This window comes from Silene latifolia, chromosome 1, assembly GCF_048544455.1.
Source record: "Silene latifolia isolate original U9 population chromosome 1, ASM4854445v1, whole genome shotgun sequence".
Classification (NCBI taxonomy): Eukaryota; Viridiplantae; Streptophyta; class Magnoliopsida; order Caryophyllales; family Caryophyllaceae; genus Silene; species Silene latifolia.
The window spans coordinates 194,910,529-194,925,784 of record NC_133526.1 but is presented as its reverse complement, the minus strand read 5'-3'; the positions used below and the strand labels follow the sequence as shown (position 1 = coordinate 194,925,784).

Here is a 15,256-nt window from a genome sequence, read left to right as displayed (position 1 = left end):
TGTGAATCGCTTTTTAAAATAATGCTTAAAAATTACTACTACCATTTTAATTTGCAATAAAACTTATATTTCTCGGAGTGTTGCCCACCTAAGACCGCAATACCAAAACCTAAGACAAAATCTACCCCAATCATCCATACCAAATTACCAACCAATCAATCAATCAATACTATATATACTTCCTCCATTCAACTCCACCCTAACACTTTACTTTTTCACGTTTATCAACTTTGTTTTACACGGTAAATATCATTAACTACGTATTTGCAAAAATTATAAAAGATATATTTTTAATGTATTCGTAAAGACGAATCAAACAAGTTCGCACATAAATATATTTTCACTTATGTATTGAGAGAAAATTGAAAATGAACATTTACTTATAAATAGTGTAGAAAATTGAAATTAGTAGAGTAGAGTTGAATGGAGGAACTATATAATCCGGAAACTATAAGACTTAGGTTTCGATTGTGAATGAATTGTATTATTTACGAAGGATGATACATGTATTTATATGAATTACAATGAGGAGAGCTTAACCTAATTCTAGAAATATGGAAAATATATACTTGCTAAAAGTACAATATTTACTTAATCTTTTGCCTTGGAGAATAAGGTAGAATCTTGAGCGATGATTTTTTCCTTAGTTGAGTCGATATGGTTAATACGCCCCCCTCAAGATGGACGTCCTGGGAAGGAGGCCAATCTTGCCACGTAATTCTTGAAAATGACTTTTGGACAGAGGCTTTGTGAGAGCGTCGACGAGTTGATCTTTACTTGCAACGTGTTGAATTCGAATCGTGCCAAGCTGAATGTGTTCGCGGACGAAGTTGAAAGAAATGGCCATATGCTTCATGCAAGAGTGAAAGACTGGATTACGAGCATAAAGGGTGGCAGAGATATTGTCACAGAAAATGGCTGGTGGTGTCGTGACATTGATGTGGAGCTCGGTTAAAAGGTTTTGAAGCCAGATGAGCTCAGTTGTGACGGTTGCGACAGAACGAAATTCTGCCTCAGTGGTGGAAAGAGCGATGCCTTTCTGTTTCTTGGAGGACCATGAAATGGGGTTTCGTCCAAGATATACAATGTAACTGGAGGTTGATAGGGAGTTGTCCTTGTCGCCACCATGACCAGCATCACAGAATGCATGGAGACGAAGCGGGGTCGAGCGATATAATTGAATGCCAAGGTCGATGGTTCCATGGAGGTAGCGCATGAGCCGTTTGAGCGCAGTCCAGTGAGTGGTAGTAGGATGATGAAGAAACTGAGCAAGACGATTCACGGTGAAAGCAATGTCAGGTCGGGTTAATGAGAGATATTGTAAGCTTCACTATGGCACGATAGTCGGGTTGGTTGTGAATAGGGTTGTGATCCTCACGGACCAACCGAGGTTCGATAGCCATTGGGGTAGCATTTGGTTTTGCTTCTAACATTTTATATTTATCAAGAATATCGGTAATATGTTTTGATTGATTTAAGTGTAATCCAAGTGAGTTTGGAGTAACTTCAATGCCTAGAAAGTAAGAGAGGGAACCGAGGTCCTTTATAGAGAAACGGTTTGATAATGTAGCGATGAAGGTTTGTAATTGGTTAGGATGTGGTCCAGTGACGATAATATCGTCGACATAAACTAGAATGTATATACACGAGGTTGGAGAATGTAAGGTGAATAAGGAGGAGTCAGATAGTGATTGTTTAAAACCATAGGTAAGAAGAAAGGTTTTTAACTCGTTGTACCAAGCTCGAGGGGCTTGTTTTAAACCGTATATTGCTTTGTTCAATTTACAAACATAGTCGGGTTTTGTTTGATCAACAAAACCAGAAGGTTGTGTCATAAAGACATTGTCAGTCAAATTACCATGTAAAAAGGCGTTATTGACATCTAGTTGTCGTAGAGACCAAGATTTGGTGACAGCGATAGCTAGTATTAAACGAACCGTGGTTGGCTTGACGACTGGACTGAAGGTTTCATTGTAGTCAATGCTGGGTCTTTGATGAAACCCTTTTACAACAAGATGTGCTTTGTGTTGTTTAAGAGTCCCATTGGGGTTGAATTTATTTCGAAAAACCCATTTGCAACCGATAACATTTTGGATCGAGGAGCGTGGAACTAGGGACCACGTTTGGTTTCGTTCAAGAGCTTGAAATTCTTCTTGCATAGCATGACGCCATTGAGGAAGGATTAAAGCTTGCTTGACGGTGTTGGGCAAATGGTCATGGGTCGAAGGGATATGGGCGAGATTGTTTGCATAGCGAGGGTTGGGCTTTCGAATATTGTTCGCCAGTCGAGTAGTGATGGTTCGAACAAGTGGTTGTAGTGGTCCGGTTTCTGATGGTGGTGAGGGGTCGATGGCAGTTTGAGCAGCGGGAGTGGAAGGTTGTGCCGAGGGTGTTGTGGCAGCGGATGAGGGTGGTGTGGTAATAGGAGTGGAGTGAGCATTGAGGGGTAGATTTGGTGTAGTCGTGGAGGTTGAAGGGGCACGCCGAGTGTAGACAATGGTGACGGGTTTGGATAAGCGGGCTATGGTCTGCGTGGGTAATGGTGGTGGAGTGTCGGGGTGAGGAAGGAGAGGAATATGAAGCGAACACCAGTCATCCGTTTGAGTGGGAGGTGAAGGAGACGGGTTGGTTTTTCGAAATGGATATTCATTATCGATAAACTTTACATGGCGAGAGGTATAAATCCTATGGGTTTTGGGATCGAGACAATGATAAGTGCTTGGGTTGTCGAGTAGCCAACGAAGATGCAAGCTAGGGAGCGATCTTCGAGCTTGTGATTGGTGTAAGGTCGGAGCCATGGATAACATAGACAACCAAAATTACGAAGTTTATTATAGTCGGGTTTTATATTATGTAATTTAAAGAAGGGTGAGTCTCCATTTAAGGATTTTGTGGGTAGTCGATTAATGAGATAGGTTGTCGTGCTAAAGGCAAACGGCCAATAGAAGGTGGGTAGGGCCGCGTGATTTAGCAAGGCGAGGCCGGTTTCGACAATGTGACGATGCCGTCTTTCGGCATATCCATTGTGTTCTGGCGTATATGGTGGGGAAGTGAGGTGTGATATCCCGTCATTTTGGAGCGATTTATTTAATTTGATATATTCGCCGCCATTATCTGAGAAGAAGCGACGGATGGGTCGGTTAAAATATTTTTCAACGAGGGTTTTAAATTGGTGAATACTTGGGTGGTTTCGGATTTTCGTTTTAATGAATATAGCCACACATATTTCGTATAATGGTCTACAAAGATGACGTAATATTTGTAATGTTCTCGAGATAAAATTGGACTAGTCCATAGGTCCGAAAATAGTAGGTCTAACGGTGCATTTGACTTGAGGGTCGAAGCATTGAATGGTAATTTCTTGCTTTTTGAAACACAACAAGCATGACAGTAATCTAGATCATTCATTTGCGAAAATAAATTTTTATTGATAAGTTTAAGTACATCGTTCGAGGGATGTCCTAACTTATGATGCCACGATTTTTGCGTGGTTCCTTTTTTGATAGCCGCGAGATTCACGGGTGAGGGAGGACTCCATTCATATGTCCCCTGATTTGCTCGGCCCTGAAGGAGAAGCTTCCCGGTTTGCAGGTCCTTTACAAAAAATGAGTCGCGGGTGAATAAAACATAAGCATTATTGTCGGTGCATAATTTGGAAATTGAAATAATATTACGTGAAATTCTTGGAACATGAAGAACATTGGAAAATTTAAGATTATGAAGAGTGAATGAACCTGTATTAGCAATGTTGAGAGTGGAGCCGTCACCAATAATTAAATCATCGAGGCCGTCATAAGGTGAGTGGAAGGCCAAGGTATCGAGATCATGGGTAAGGTGATGTGAGGCACCACTATCGAGGAGAAAATTTTGGTTGGGTGGGGGGTTGCCATAGTTGGCGAGGTGACCTTGAGGCGGGTTTTGGTGTTGGCGATAGTTGGGTTCGGGAAGCACGATATTTGGAAAGAGCTTGCGAAAATGAGGACAATTGGAGATGACGTGACCGGTTTCTCGACACCACTGGCATCGACCCTTAAAGGGACGATGGGCAGGGGTATTGGTGGGGTTGGGTTGGTGAGGGTTGTGGGAATAGGAGGGTGTGGTGTTGGATCGTGGCTGGCCACGGGTGTAGGGTTGGTTGTGGCGATATGCGGGGTTGGCAGATGGAGCGAAGTGATTAGTGGTAGGTTCATGCTTCATGAGAAGTTCATGTTGGAGGGAATTTTTCGTGAAGAGCCTCGAAGGTAATGGGTGTGTCTCGAGCTCGGACAGTGGTGATTACTGGTTTGTAGGACTCGTAGTCGAGTCCTTTGAGTACTTTTGCGATGACATCATCAGGGTCGATGGTTTTACCCATGAGTGCAAGTTGGTCTACACAAATTTTAATAGAATTCATGTATTCGGAGATCGTTGGATCGGTTGTTTTTGCTAAAGAATCGAAGCGTTGTTTGAGTTGCATAATATGGGCTCGCGAGGGGTTGGCATAGGTTTGGGCAAAAAGGTCCCATGCCTCTCGTGCGGTTTTGGCGCGAACAATTAGTGGTTGTATGGCGGTGGTGAGGGTACCCATTAGGGCACCAAGAATTAATCCATCTTGCTTGAGCCAAGTTAAGTAAGCCGGGTTTGGTTGATCTTTTTTGTCGGTAGTGGTAGTCGTTGGTGGTGGTGGAGACTCGGTTCCATCGACAAAGCCAAGTTGACTAAAGCCGAATAGGATATTGGTTAGTTGGAAGCGCCAAGCGGTGTAGTTAAGAGGGTTTAATTTGACACAATGGTTGAGGTTGAGAGATGTCAATGGTTTGGTGGTTTCATGTGGGTTGGGAACATTGGTGTCGTTGGTGGGTGCAGTCATGGTGATGGCGGAAGTTGAGGTGATGATGGAACGTTTGAAGGTGGCTCGGCGTGGACGAAGGAAGAGGTTGGATCGTTGGCCTTTGGATAACATATAAGACTTAGGTTTCGATTGTGAATGAATTGTATTATTTACGAAGGATGGTACATGTATTTATATGAATTACAATGAGGAGAGCTTAACCTAATTCTAGAAATATAGAAAATATATACTTGCTAAAAGTACAATATTTACTTAATCTTTTGCCTTGGAGAATAAGGTAGAATCTTGAGCGATGATCTTTTCCTTAGTTGAGTCGATATGGTTAATAGAAACTAAGAGACTTCAATGTAATCAAAGCATGTTTGGCATCGCTTTAGAAAAATTGATTTTGCTTTTGAAAATGAGTTTTTAAATAAGCTACTTATTGATAAAACTATTAGTGTTGGCCTACCAATTTACAAAAAAAAAAAAAAAACGACTTCTCAACAGACTTTTTATGTAAGCGGATGAAAAATGAAATTTTTTGTTGAAAAGTATATCAAGATGGGTCTCGATTTGTAGAGAATGAAAAATATGAATTAATAAGTATTAATTTTCTTTTTTTGACATGTTTACAATATAGAATTTGTCATTTATGCATTAAAAATCTTTAAGGGCATGTTTGGCCTTGCTTTAGGAAAACTGTTTTTACTTTTAGAAATGAGCTTTTTAATAAGCTACTTCTGTTAGTATTTGTCCTAACATTTTACAAAAAAAATGACTTCTCAACAAGACTGTTTACATAAGCGGAAATTTTTTGTTGAAAGTATATCAAGATGGGTCTCAATTTGTAGAGAATAAAAAAAAATGAATTAATAAGTATTAATTTTATTTTTTTTACATGTTTACAGTATACAACTAGATTTTGTACCCGTGCATTGCACGGGTTTCAAATTTGTCTTTCCTCTAATTTCTCTGGACCTTTCAATATCATTTTAAATGATATGTAACAGTTGTGTTTCAATTACTCAAATAAGGTACTTTGTACCGTTTTCCCAAATTTTTGAAATTTAATTTTAAACTAAATAACTATGTCAAACAATAACACATGGGATTTGACTCATGCTTTGTTTACTTGCACATAGTCTTCAAATATATTTTGTAAAACTGAATAAATTACTGCGAAATATTGGAATACTGTATCTTATTAAATTATACATTGATTCATAACGGCAAAATACTAACTAACCTCTTTTTGTATACTAATAGGCGTAATAGCTGTATAAATGAAATTATTGAATAATAGGCAGATTTTAAAACACTTCAGTTCTGTTGCATCTGTTGCATGTATCTGTGGCTCCCCGTGAATGATGGAGGCAGATATATCCTCTGGCCAATCGTTATCCCCATAGCGTCTCTTTGTGTGATGATGGCTTTCTTAGTTGGATTATGTACTTTGCATAGTCTTGTCACACGAACCTTGATTTTTCAGTCGTTACTGCCGGAGTCTTCGTTGTCAGGCGGTGTTGGTCTTAGTTCATTGATCAGCGAATAAGATCTGTTGCAAAGAAAAATTCAAGTTAATATAAATTAACTTAATACTGATTGGATGCAGTAGCGAAAACTATACATGGAGAACATACCTTGGTGCCATGTTTGCTTAAAGAGGTTGCAGGATATTTTTTTCCACGGGTAAGTTTAACATTGAAATTAGTTTCTTTATATAGTGTATTTTTTTTTTGAGAAAAACACCCCAAGGGCATATTAGATAGATAACAAATCAGCGATTACAGCATTGTTCGCAATCGGAGGTAGAACATCCGACGACACACTACGATCAAAACATCTAGGAACTAAATGAGCTAAAGTATGGGCTACATAGTTATTAGCTCTACTAGTATAGGACCAAATAATAGACTGAAACGAAACTGACAAAGATAGAATATCGTCTAAAACAAGATAAAAAATACTCCTTCCCGTCTTATTCTTCTCCAAAGCATTGATCACTTGGATGCAGTCACTCTCAACAATAACATGTGTATGACCCATCCTTGCAGCTTCCTCAAGGACTTCCAACACGGCAACCGCCTCCGCAATATGTGGTTCCCACACCTCCTTCCATGCCCGTGACACGCCCCACAGCACCCCTCCTTGAGCATCTCGGCACACAGCTCCCACCCCCACACCCTCACCCTCTTTTACCCCTGCATCAACATTTAGCTTCACATAGCCCTCCAAAGCCGCAACCAAACTAGTCCTTCCTCCCTCCCCCATAATATCCACCGCCTGCCTCCCCTTAACATCCCTACTCGCTCCCCCACCACTCACCTGTTAGAATTCATTAATCACATTAATTTACATATTCATATATGAAATAATTTTATTAGTCATAAAATAAATGATAGATCTTATGCATGCAAACTTAAACAAGATAAGAGAAGAAATCGTCAATCTTACATTGAGGTTTCGGATATTAGGGCACTAACAAATTCACCTATTTGTTAGTTCTTGAGCTTCCTTATTATGAATGAACAAAAGTCCAAATTAGAACCTCTCCCAAATGTATATACCCAAGGAAACCTCTTAATAACTAATATTATTTTGTACTGGAAATAATACAAGTCTTACTTAAAACTTGACACAAAATAAATGTTGTTCTCTCTTGTATTTTTTTCCAGCCAAGAGAGGATAGATTTATGAGGATTTTATTTCTCTAAGTTTTCATAAGATGTAGAGAGAATAATAATTTCTCACACTAGAAATTATGTTGTGAATTAGTGAATGAATAATTAGAGAATAACCCTTGGCTTCTTTAGGTGGAAAAACCGGTTGGCAAGGGAGAGAGGAGCCAATGCATGAGCTTGTTTTTCTACCCAAGAAAGAATAGGTATGCAAGGCTAGTCATTAGGCTTAATCATCATGTTTTCCACTTAAAACAAAAACACAATATAAACCTTATACTCCCTCCATTTTCGGCACACTTAAATAAAATGGGTAGTCCATTTTATTTTGTCATTTGTCAATTTTGTCACATGTTACATGCTACATGACATGTCACAATGCAATGTATTTTTAACATATTAAAAATCAACATATTAATAAAATATGTCACATACAAAATTAACTAGTAATTCTTGATTACTTGTACCAAAATGGTTTATCAAATTATAAATTACAACAACTTGTATTTATAATAAATTATTCATTCAATTTCAATTTCAATTTGTTTCGTAAACAATAATTTTATCTAAGTAATAAAACAATTCGATTACTTAGACCGTATCCAATTTAATCGAATTATAATAAGACACGTTAATCTTACTCACAAATTATCCGTCAATTTTAAGCAATTTAATTAACTCGTATCGGCATACGATTAATTAAATAATCAATTAAGAGTATTTCCCAATAGGTATGACCTAAGGGGATCAACTGATCACCACCGTCGCACGACAGTAATGTCAAACTCTAGTCAGCCAATCATTACCGATATGTGTGGACCAGTTGACTGTAAAATATTACATCCCACATGTATTCTTAAAATGAGATTTAAACATGTGATCATCATGATCGACAGTTGTGATCGCATTATTGTCGGATGACACATATTCCAACAATCTCCCACTTGTCCTCGACAAGTGTGCGTCACCAATTCTCTTGTCCTATTACTGTCTCCCACTCAATGCAAGGTGTCTTTCAGGTCGTACTTGCAAGTGATCATATCGAGAGTGGTTTATTCGATCTGGAGAATAACTGATTGACCGAAATTATCTACCATAGATACTTTCCGAGCGTGGCCACGCTTTTCCAGTTCATTACTCCTCGAGTGGCCCTGAGATATTGTTACAACCCTGACAAGGGGTGGATAATTCCTATCGCACTCATTCCCTTCGACTAGCCACATCCATCATAACCCAAAATATGCCCATTTGACCCCATTTACGAAGGTCGTAGTAACATAAATCAAAGTTAATCTGAAAATGTGTCACCTTAGGCGAACAGTATTTAGTCAAAAGAATCGACTCATTAGAATACTATAGTAGCTCTCGCCACGACCAAGCTATATAAATTTGCCAGAACTCTATAAGCGGTCATTAGCCCGACAAAGTGTTCCTAACAGTCTGCCTATGTGATCGACTAGTCATCTCACATGACTCCATGGCACTTGAACTTGCCATCAATCGCATCACACTCTAGTAACTTCGAGACGTCACCTCATGTAAGTGACTATGGGCGAATACAATGCTAATCCATGTTCACTTTAACGGGGTTCAATTGTCTCTACAACCCGTTTGGATGTAACAAAGTACAAGGTGAGTTAATAATAACTCAAACGACAAATGTCGACATCACATTCGGGCAGTCAATACCATATTACAACCTTGTGATGTATATTGTAAGTGTGTAAACACTAGTTACTCGCAACATGTGTTTATCATACCATGTGTCCATGTGTTCAAACTTTTGAATCGCATTTTCCTTTATTTTCATGTTTGTCTCACATAGCATGAATCTTACCAAGTACATATCTAGTTTCTCAAACTAGGTTCAGGTTCTTTACTCTGAGAGAACTTTCTTGTTGTTTATCACATAACAGACGAATTATGGTGGACGACATAACTTGTACTAGTCAAGTATTCTTTCAACTCATAATGTACTAGGTATATGTTTTGTAGAATCTTGCAACAATTGTCAAAGATGATTAGCCTAGCACTTCTCATAAGTCCTAGCAAATTTTGAAAATACTAGTTTTGAGTACATTCTTACTATAATCAAGTATCTTTTCAAACTTCTTATTTCTCTTTTAGCTTAAATAGCTTAGGATTTTTATAAATCCTTACGCGTTTTCGAACTTTAATATGTGCAACTTCTTGTCACATAAGCAATTGTTCTGTCAAACACTATAATAGCTCATTAATTCTTCTCGAGAATTCATGACGATTCTTCTATGGCTTACCAATGACTCATCATGCTCTTAAGCATATGATTCATTATTGGACATGTGCATGATTATTCTAATGGCGGAAACATTAGTAATCTTTAATCATGTGATCAACCATTCTTAGGTTCAATGAATGACCATGACTGCTTATGGTTATTCCATTTTCATCGATATGAATAACCTACGTTTATTGTTGATTTGATGTGCATGTCTCAATGCCTATCCAACATCCCATGATGTGATTGGATTCATCTTAGTCCATTTTCATCCAGAATTGAAAACTCAAATACTTCTTTGTGAAAGATAGTACTAGCTCGTCATTCTCAATGAGTAATGAGTTATAAATTTTACAAGATGATAACTCCCACTAAATTTCATGTCTTCACATGATAATTTCAAACTCCCACTCAATTCCACATGTTTCGTAATTGACTACTCAATCGAAACATTTCAAGAATTGAAATACATTTTGCTTTGCCAAGTTATTAAGATTAAAACCATATATGTTCCCAACATATCCTTTCAAAATACCTATTTTGAAAACGTTTCAATCTTAAACTTATGGAAATAGATTTTAATCTTTAACTCATTCATTTTTATAATGATGCGTAGCAATGTCATTATTTAAAGTGAAATCCCATTTAATACACGTCCTTCTCAAAATACCCTTTTCGGAAGGAGGTTTAACCATTTCATTTTCATAATGAGGTTAAGTAATGACACTAGCGTGGTTAACAATTAACTTAGCTTTTGTAGATATCGGCATATCATATTTTGCAACTTTTAATCATAAATCTCATTTATATTCAAGGATGCAACTTTGTTTCATTTAGGCTCTTAAGTAAATATCAATATTCAAACTCTTATTTATATGTAGGTCATGGACTAGCAAAATCTCTTGTTGAGACTTTTCTTTCAAAAACTTTCTTTTGGTCTCCTCGTGTAGTTATCTTAAGAACATATTCTTTTGATTATTTCACTTGGTCTCTTTTCTCATGTAGATCTCATCTATTCGAGACCATAGATCTCATCTATTCATGTATACTATCTTTTTAGGTATAGAAATCATTCTTTCTTTCGTAGATCTCATTTACTCAAGCATACAAATTATTCTTTGTGTTTTCATTTTTCTCCCACTCTATCTGTAGAATAAATACACTAGATATTCAAAGATAGCTTATGAGACACAAATAATGATTTTTGAAGTAGAAGGAGGATTATCTCATAGATTGACTAATAGATTTTAGATTTAATGAGTGTACTCGGTAATCGACATTCCTTTAGGAGAGTTCATCAACTCAACATCACTTTATAATTGATCATACACAAGCCTCAAGCTTGTGGACATATAATGAATCCCATCATTATAATTGTCTATTGGATCACTTTAAGTAGATGATAATATGTTTCTATGTGCAAGCATATAAAGACGAATTTTTAGAACAAACGAATACGATAAAAGGGGTGACTTGGGTTGCAAGCCAAGCCACCATAATCCAAAATACAACCATTGTTTAGAAAGGATCACAAATTTCCATGTCGAACACGGAAATCAAAATAGTTCTAAAATTCATAACATTAAAATAAAGACAATAATAAAAGCCAAGCTTCATTGGTAGCTACTCCTAGCTCCTTCATGATTTCCCAAGCTTGCTTCTCTTTTCCCTTGTCTTTGCTTGGAGGAGGCCCTATTTACAATAAAAAGGGGATACATTATCACAACTTTGTATCATAATATCATAGTTGAATTAGAAACATAAAAGAAAGGATAGTCATTTACCTACTGGAGTGATCTTTCCAGCTTTGAAGTCACCAAGATACTTGGAACAATTCCTCTTCCAATGTCCAACACCATTACAATAATGACATTTATCAAGAGGGCCTTTCTTGGTCTTGGAAGTGCTAGCTTCAAAAGTCTTAGCCTTGGTGGACATGGGAGCTTGCCTCTTACCCTTTTTCCCATTCTTTTTGAACTTCCCCTTACTCTTAGTGCTTATATTAAGCACATCCTTAGGTGGGTTAACATTTAGCCCCATGTCTCTTTCGGCTTGCACAAGTAACTTGTCTTGCATATTGAAATTTATCCGGAATTGTACATATGCTTTGACTTTGGATAAGGAGTGAAGAATCCTATCAACAATGAGTTCCTTGGGGATTTCAACCTTTTGAATTTTCAATGTCTCGACTAGCTCCAACAATTTGAGCACGTGAGGGCTAACCTTTTAGCCCTCCTTGAAATCGAGATCAAAGAATGCCGAGGCTGCCTCATATTGGACGATCCTCGGTGCTTGTGAAAACATTGTCACAAGTTTGGAATAGATTTCATAAGCGGTGCCCATTTTAAAGGCTCTCCTTTGGAGATCCGCTTCCATAGCAAAAATCAACACATTTTTCATAGCGGCGGACTCTTTTTGGTAAGCCTCATATGCTTCTCTACTAGCGACACTCGATCTAGCATTAGGTTCGGGTGGAGAGGCCTCGGTGAGGTAACAAAGCTTGTCGTCACCTTGGGCGGCTAATTTGAGTTGGGCATCCCAATCGGAGAAATTTGACCCATTCTTTTCAAGTTTACAACGATCCATGAAGGATCGGAGCCATGAAACATTAGTGAGAGTGGTGGCGTTGGTGTTTGGTGCGGCCATTTGTTATGAGAAATAAAAGTAGTCTACAAAATAAAATAGAAGGAATAAAACACTTGTCGTTTTCAAAATAATAATAAAACTTGTAAATTTTAATTTAAACAAGTTTTATAGCATTTATCTAGGGATCTCTACCCAACTTGATAAATGATTCCAAGATCCAAATTCATATTAACTTGGGCACGGTATGACCGATTCATCCCTTATCAATATAACTCGTGGATTAACGCTTTAATCGATTCTACTTTTAGAACTCTTGGTTGATAAAATTACATTAATATTTATCTTTAGCCCAAAACACATCCGGCAAAGGTCGAGAATACTTTTGTTGAGTTCAACCCAAATTTCGAATAAATGTGTCCATGATCCAAATCCATATCAACTTGGGCACGGTAGGGCCGATTCATCCCTTATCAACATGAATTCGGTGGATAAACATTTATCACCCACTTCCCCTATGTAACAAGGTTTGTACCCCGGTATGGCCGAGCGCACTCTCTCATGAAATAGGTTTTCATGGTTTCTACTTTTTGGTAAGGCTAACTCTCAATTGTTTATTTAACGGGAGGTCATGTCAATTTATTATCTATCACGTTTTAAGCGAACTAAAGCGGTGAACTACGATAATTGTAATTGACACGGTCGATAAACTCGATTTAAAATGCATATTTAGTTATGGCGATTTAGCGATGCATGCAACATATAAATAAAATGTAAAGCATAAAAAATAAAATCCTAGTATGGCCTTCCTAAAATAGTAAATCTAATAAACTATTACAAATTCGGAAACCAACTCCTTTGGTCCCTTGAATTTCAGTTTTGGCACGCATTTCAAGGCAATATTTTCTTTGATGGATCGCATTCTCGAATGGCACCGTCTTCAAGGAACTCCGGAATAATTAAATTACAAAATGAATTACATAATTTCCTATTATACATTTGTAATAAAATAAAATAAATCTATTAAATTACAAAACGGTGATACGAGATCACAAAAAATTACAACCGAATCGATATTCCCATACATTTCGGGTAATACCAATTAAAACTACACAAATTCTTGTTTGTGACGGCACATATCCGTCACTCTTGAGTGACGGATACCATTTTACCTCACAAAGTACCCACTTTTTCTCTCTCTGCAACACTATTTATGTGGTCCCCTTTCTCCACTAACCCATTTTGTTACCATTTTATCTCACAAAATATCCGCCACAAATGGTAACCCGTCACAAGGGAGACCAATTGTTAAAACTAAGGCCATACTAAAGAAAATTACATAATTCAAAAATTACATAAAATTAAAATATGACAATTATAAATAAAATGCAGCATTATAATATGTATAAACATGCTAGATTTTATGCTAAATCGCCTTTTAAGAGCCAATATCGTATATTTATCGGTTTTTATGGATTTGCGTGATTATAACTTGTTAAAATCACAATAATTACATAAATTCATATTTATGTACAAGTTAATTACCCTAACTATCTTAGGACTCAAAATTAGTCTCCACTAACATTTTGACAATAATTAAACTTAATTTCTTTATATTGTTCATAAATGGACCCAAAAATACAAAATTATGCTATAAACTTCAAATTAAATTATAAAATTTTCAAATAATTTCGAAATTTAAACTCATGAACATTATGGAAAAATACCATGACATTCGTAATGTTCAAAACTTAGGTTAAAAAGTTCGAAAATTTATCGAGAAAAACAACGTTGCGGTTCATCGGTTTTAACAATTATGACCATAAAAATATGAGGAAAAATATTTTCATCAACCTTTCAATTTTAGATCTGAAATATATGATAAAATGCAACATTTTACGTTTTTCCTTTAGTCATGAAGTATGTTTTAGCATTATTACTAATTATAGTCACTATTTATGTGATTTTTCATCAAAAATTCATAAATCATGTATAATGACTTCATTATTGCCAAATATTTTACACACATCTTGTAAAATTACATATGACAACATACTAAATTTCCATGACCATATTCGAAATATAACTCATTTTTAACCTATTTACCCATTTAAATACGATTTTAACTTGAAAAATCCATATTTCGAGCAAAACAACTCATTTTATCATGAAAATTTACAGGCCATCAGTAGATAATATATTTGAAAACATATCCAAAAATCACTGAAATATTCAAAGTTTAGCTATTTTTCGTCCAAAAATGACATTTTTATCATAAAAATCACATTTTAATGCCAATAATATATAAAATGAACAATAAAATCCATAAATAAACCAAAATGTCCTAAAAATCACTTAGGAGCAGAAAATTTTAACATTCAAAGTTATTTTAAGGTTTATCTTCATAAATCCAAATTAATTAGTTTTGTATGTTAATCTTATAACTCGGAAAAATTATAAACCGATTTGCATGCAAACAACCTAAGGCTCTGATACCGCTTGTTAGAATTCATTAATCACATTAATTTACATATTCATATACGAAATAATTTATTTAGTCATAAAATAAATGATAGATCTTATGCATGCAAACTTAAACAAGATACGAGAAGAAATCGTCAATCTTACATTGAGGTTTCGGATATTAGGGCACCAACAAATTCACCTATTTGTTAGTTCTTGAGCTTCCTTATTATGAATGAACAAAAGTCCAAATTAGAACCTCTCCCAAATGTATATACCCAAGGAAACCTCTTAATAACTAATATTATTTTGTACTAGAAATAATACAAGTCTTACTTAAAACTTGACACAAAATAAATTTTGTTCTCTCTTGTATTTTTTCTGGCCAAGAGAGGATAGATTTATGAGGATTTTATTTCTCTAAGTTTTCATAAGATGTAGAGAGAATAATAATTTCTCACA

The 15,256-nt window shown here is 36.3% G+C and overlaps 1 protein-coding gene across 1 annotated transcript; it reads right to left on the bottom strand.

Moving 5' to 3' along the window:
* Positions 1–6,574: 6,574 nt before the first annotated feature.
* LOC141590407 (uncharacterized) lies at positions 6,575–7,084 on the bottom strand. Its single transcript, XM_074411004.1, has one exon. The coding sequence runs from the start codon at positions 7,082–7,084 to the stop codon at positions 6,575–6,577; it is 510 nt and encodes a 169-aa protein (XP_074267105.1).
* Positions 7,085–15,256: the final 8,172 nt, after the last annotated feature.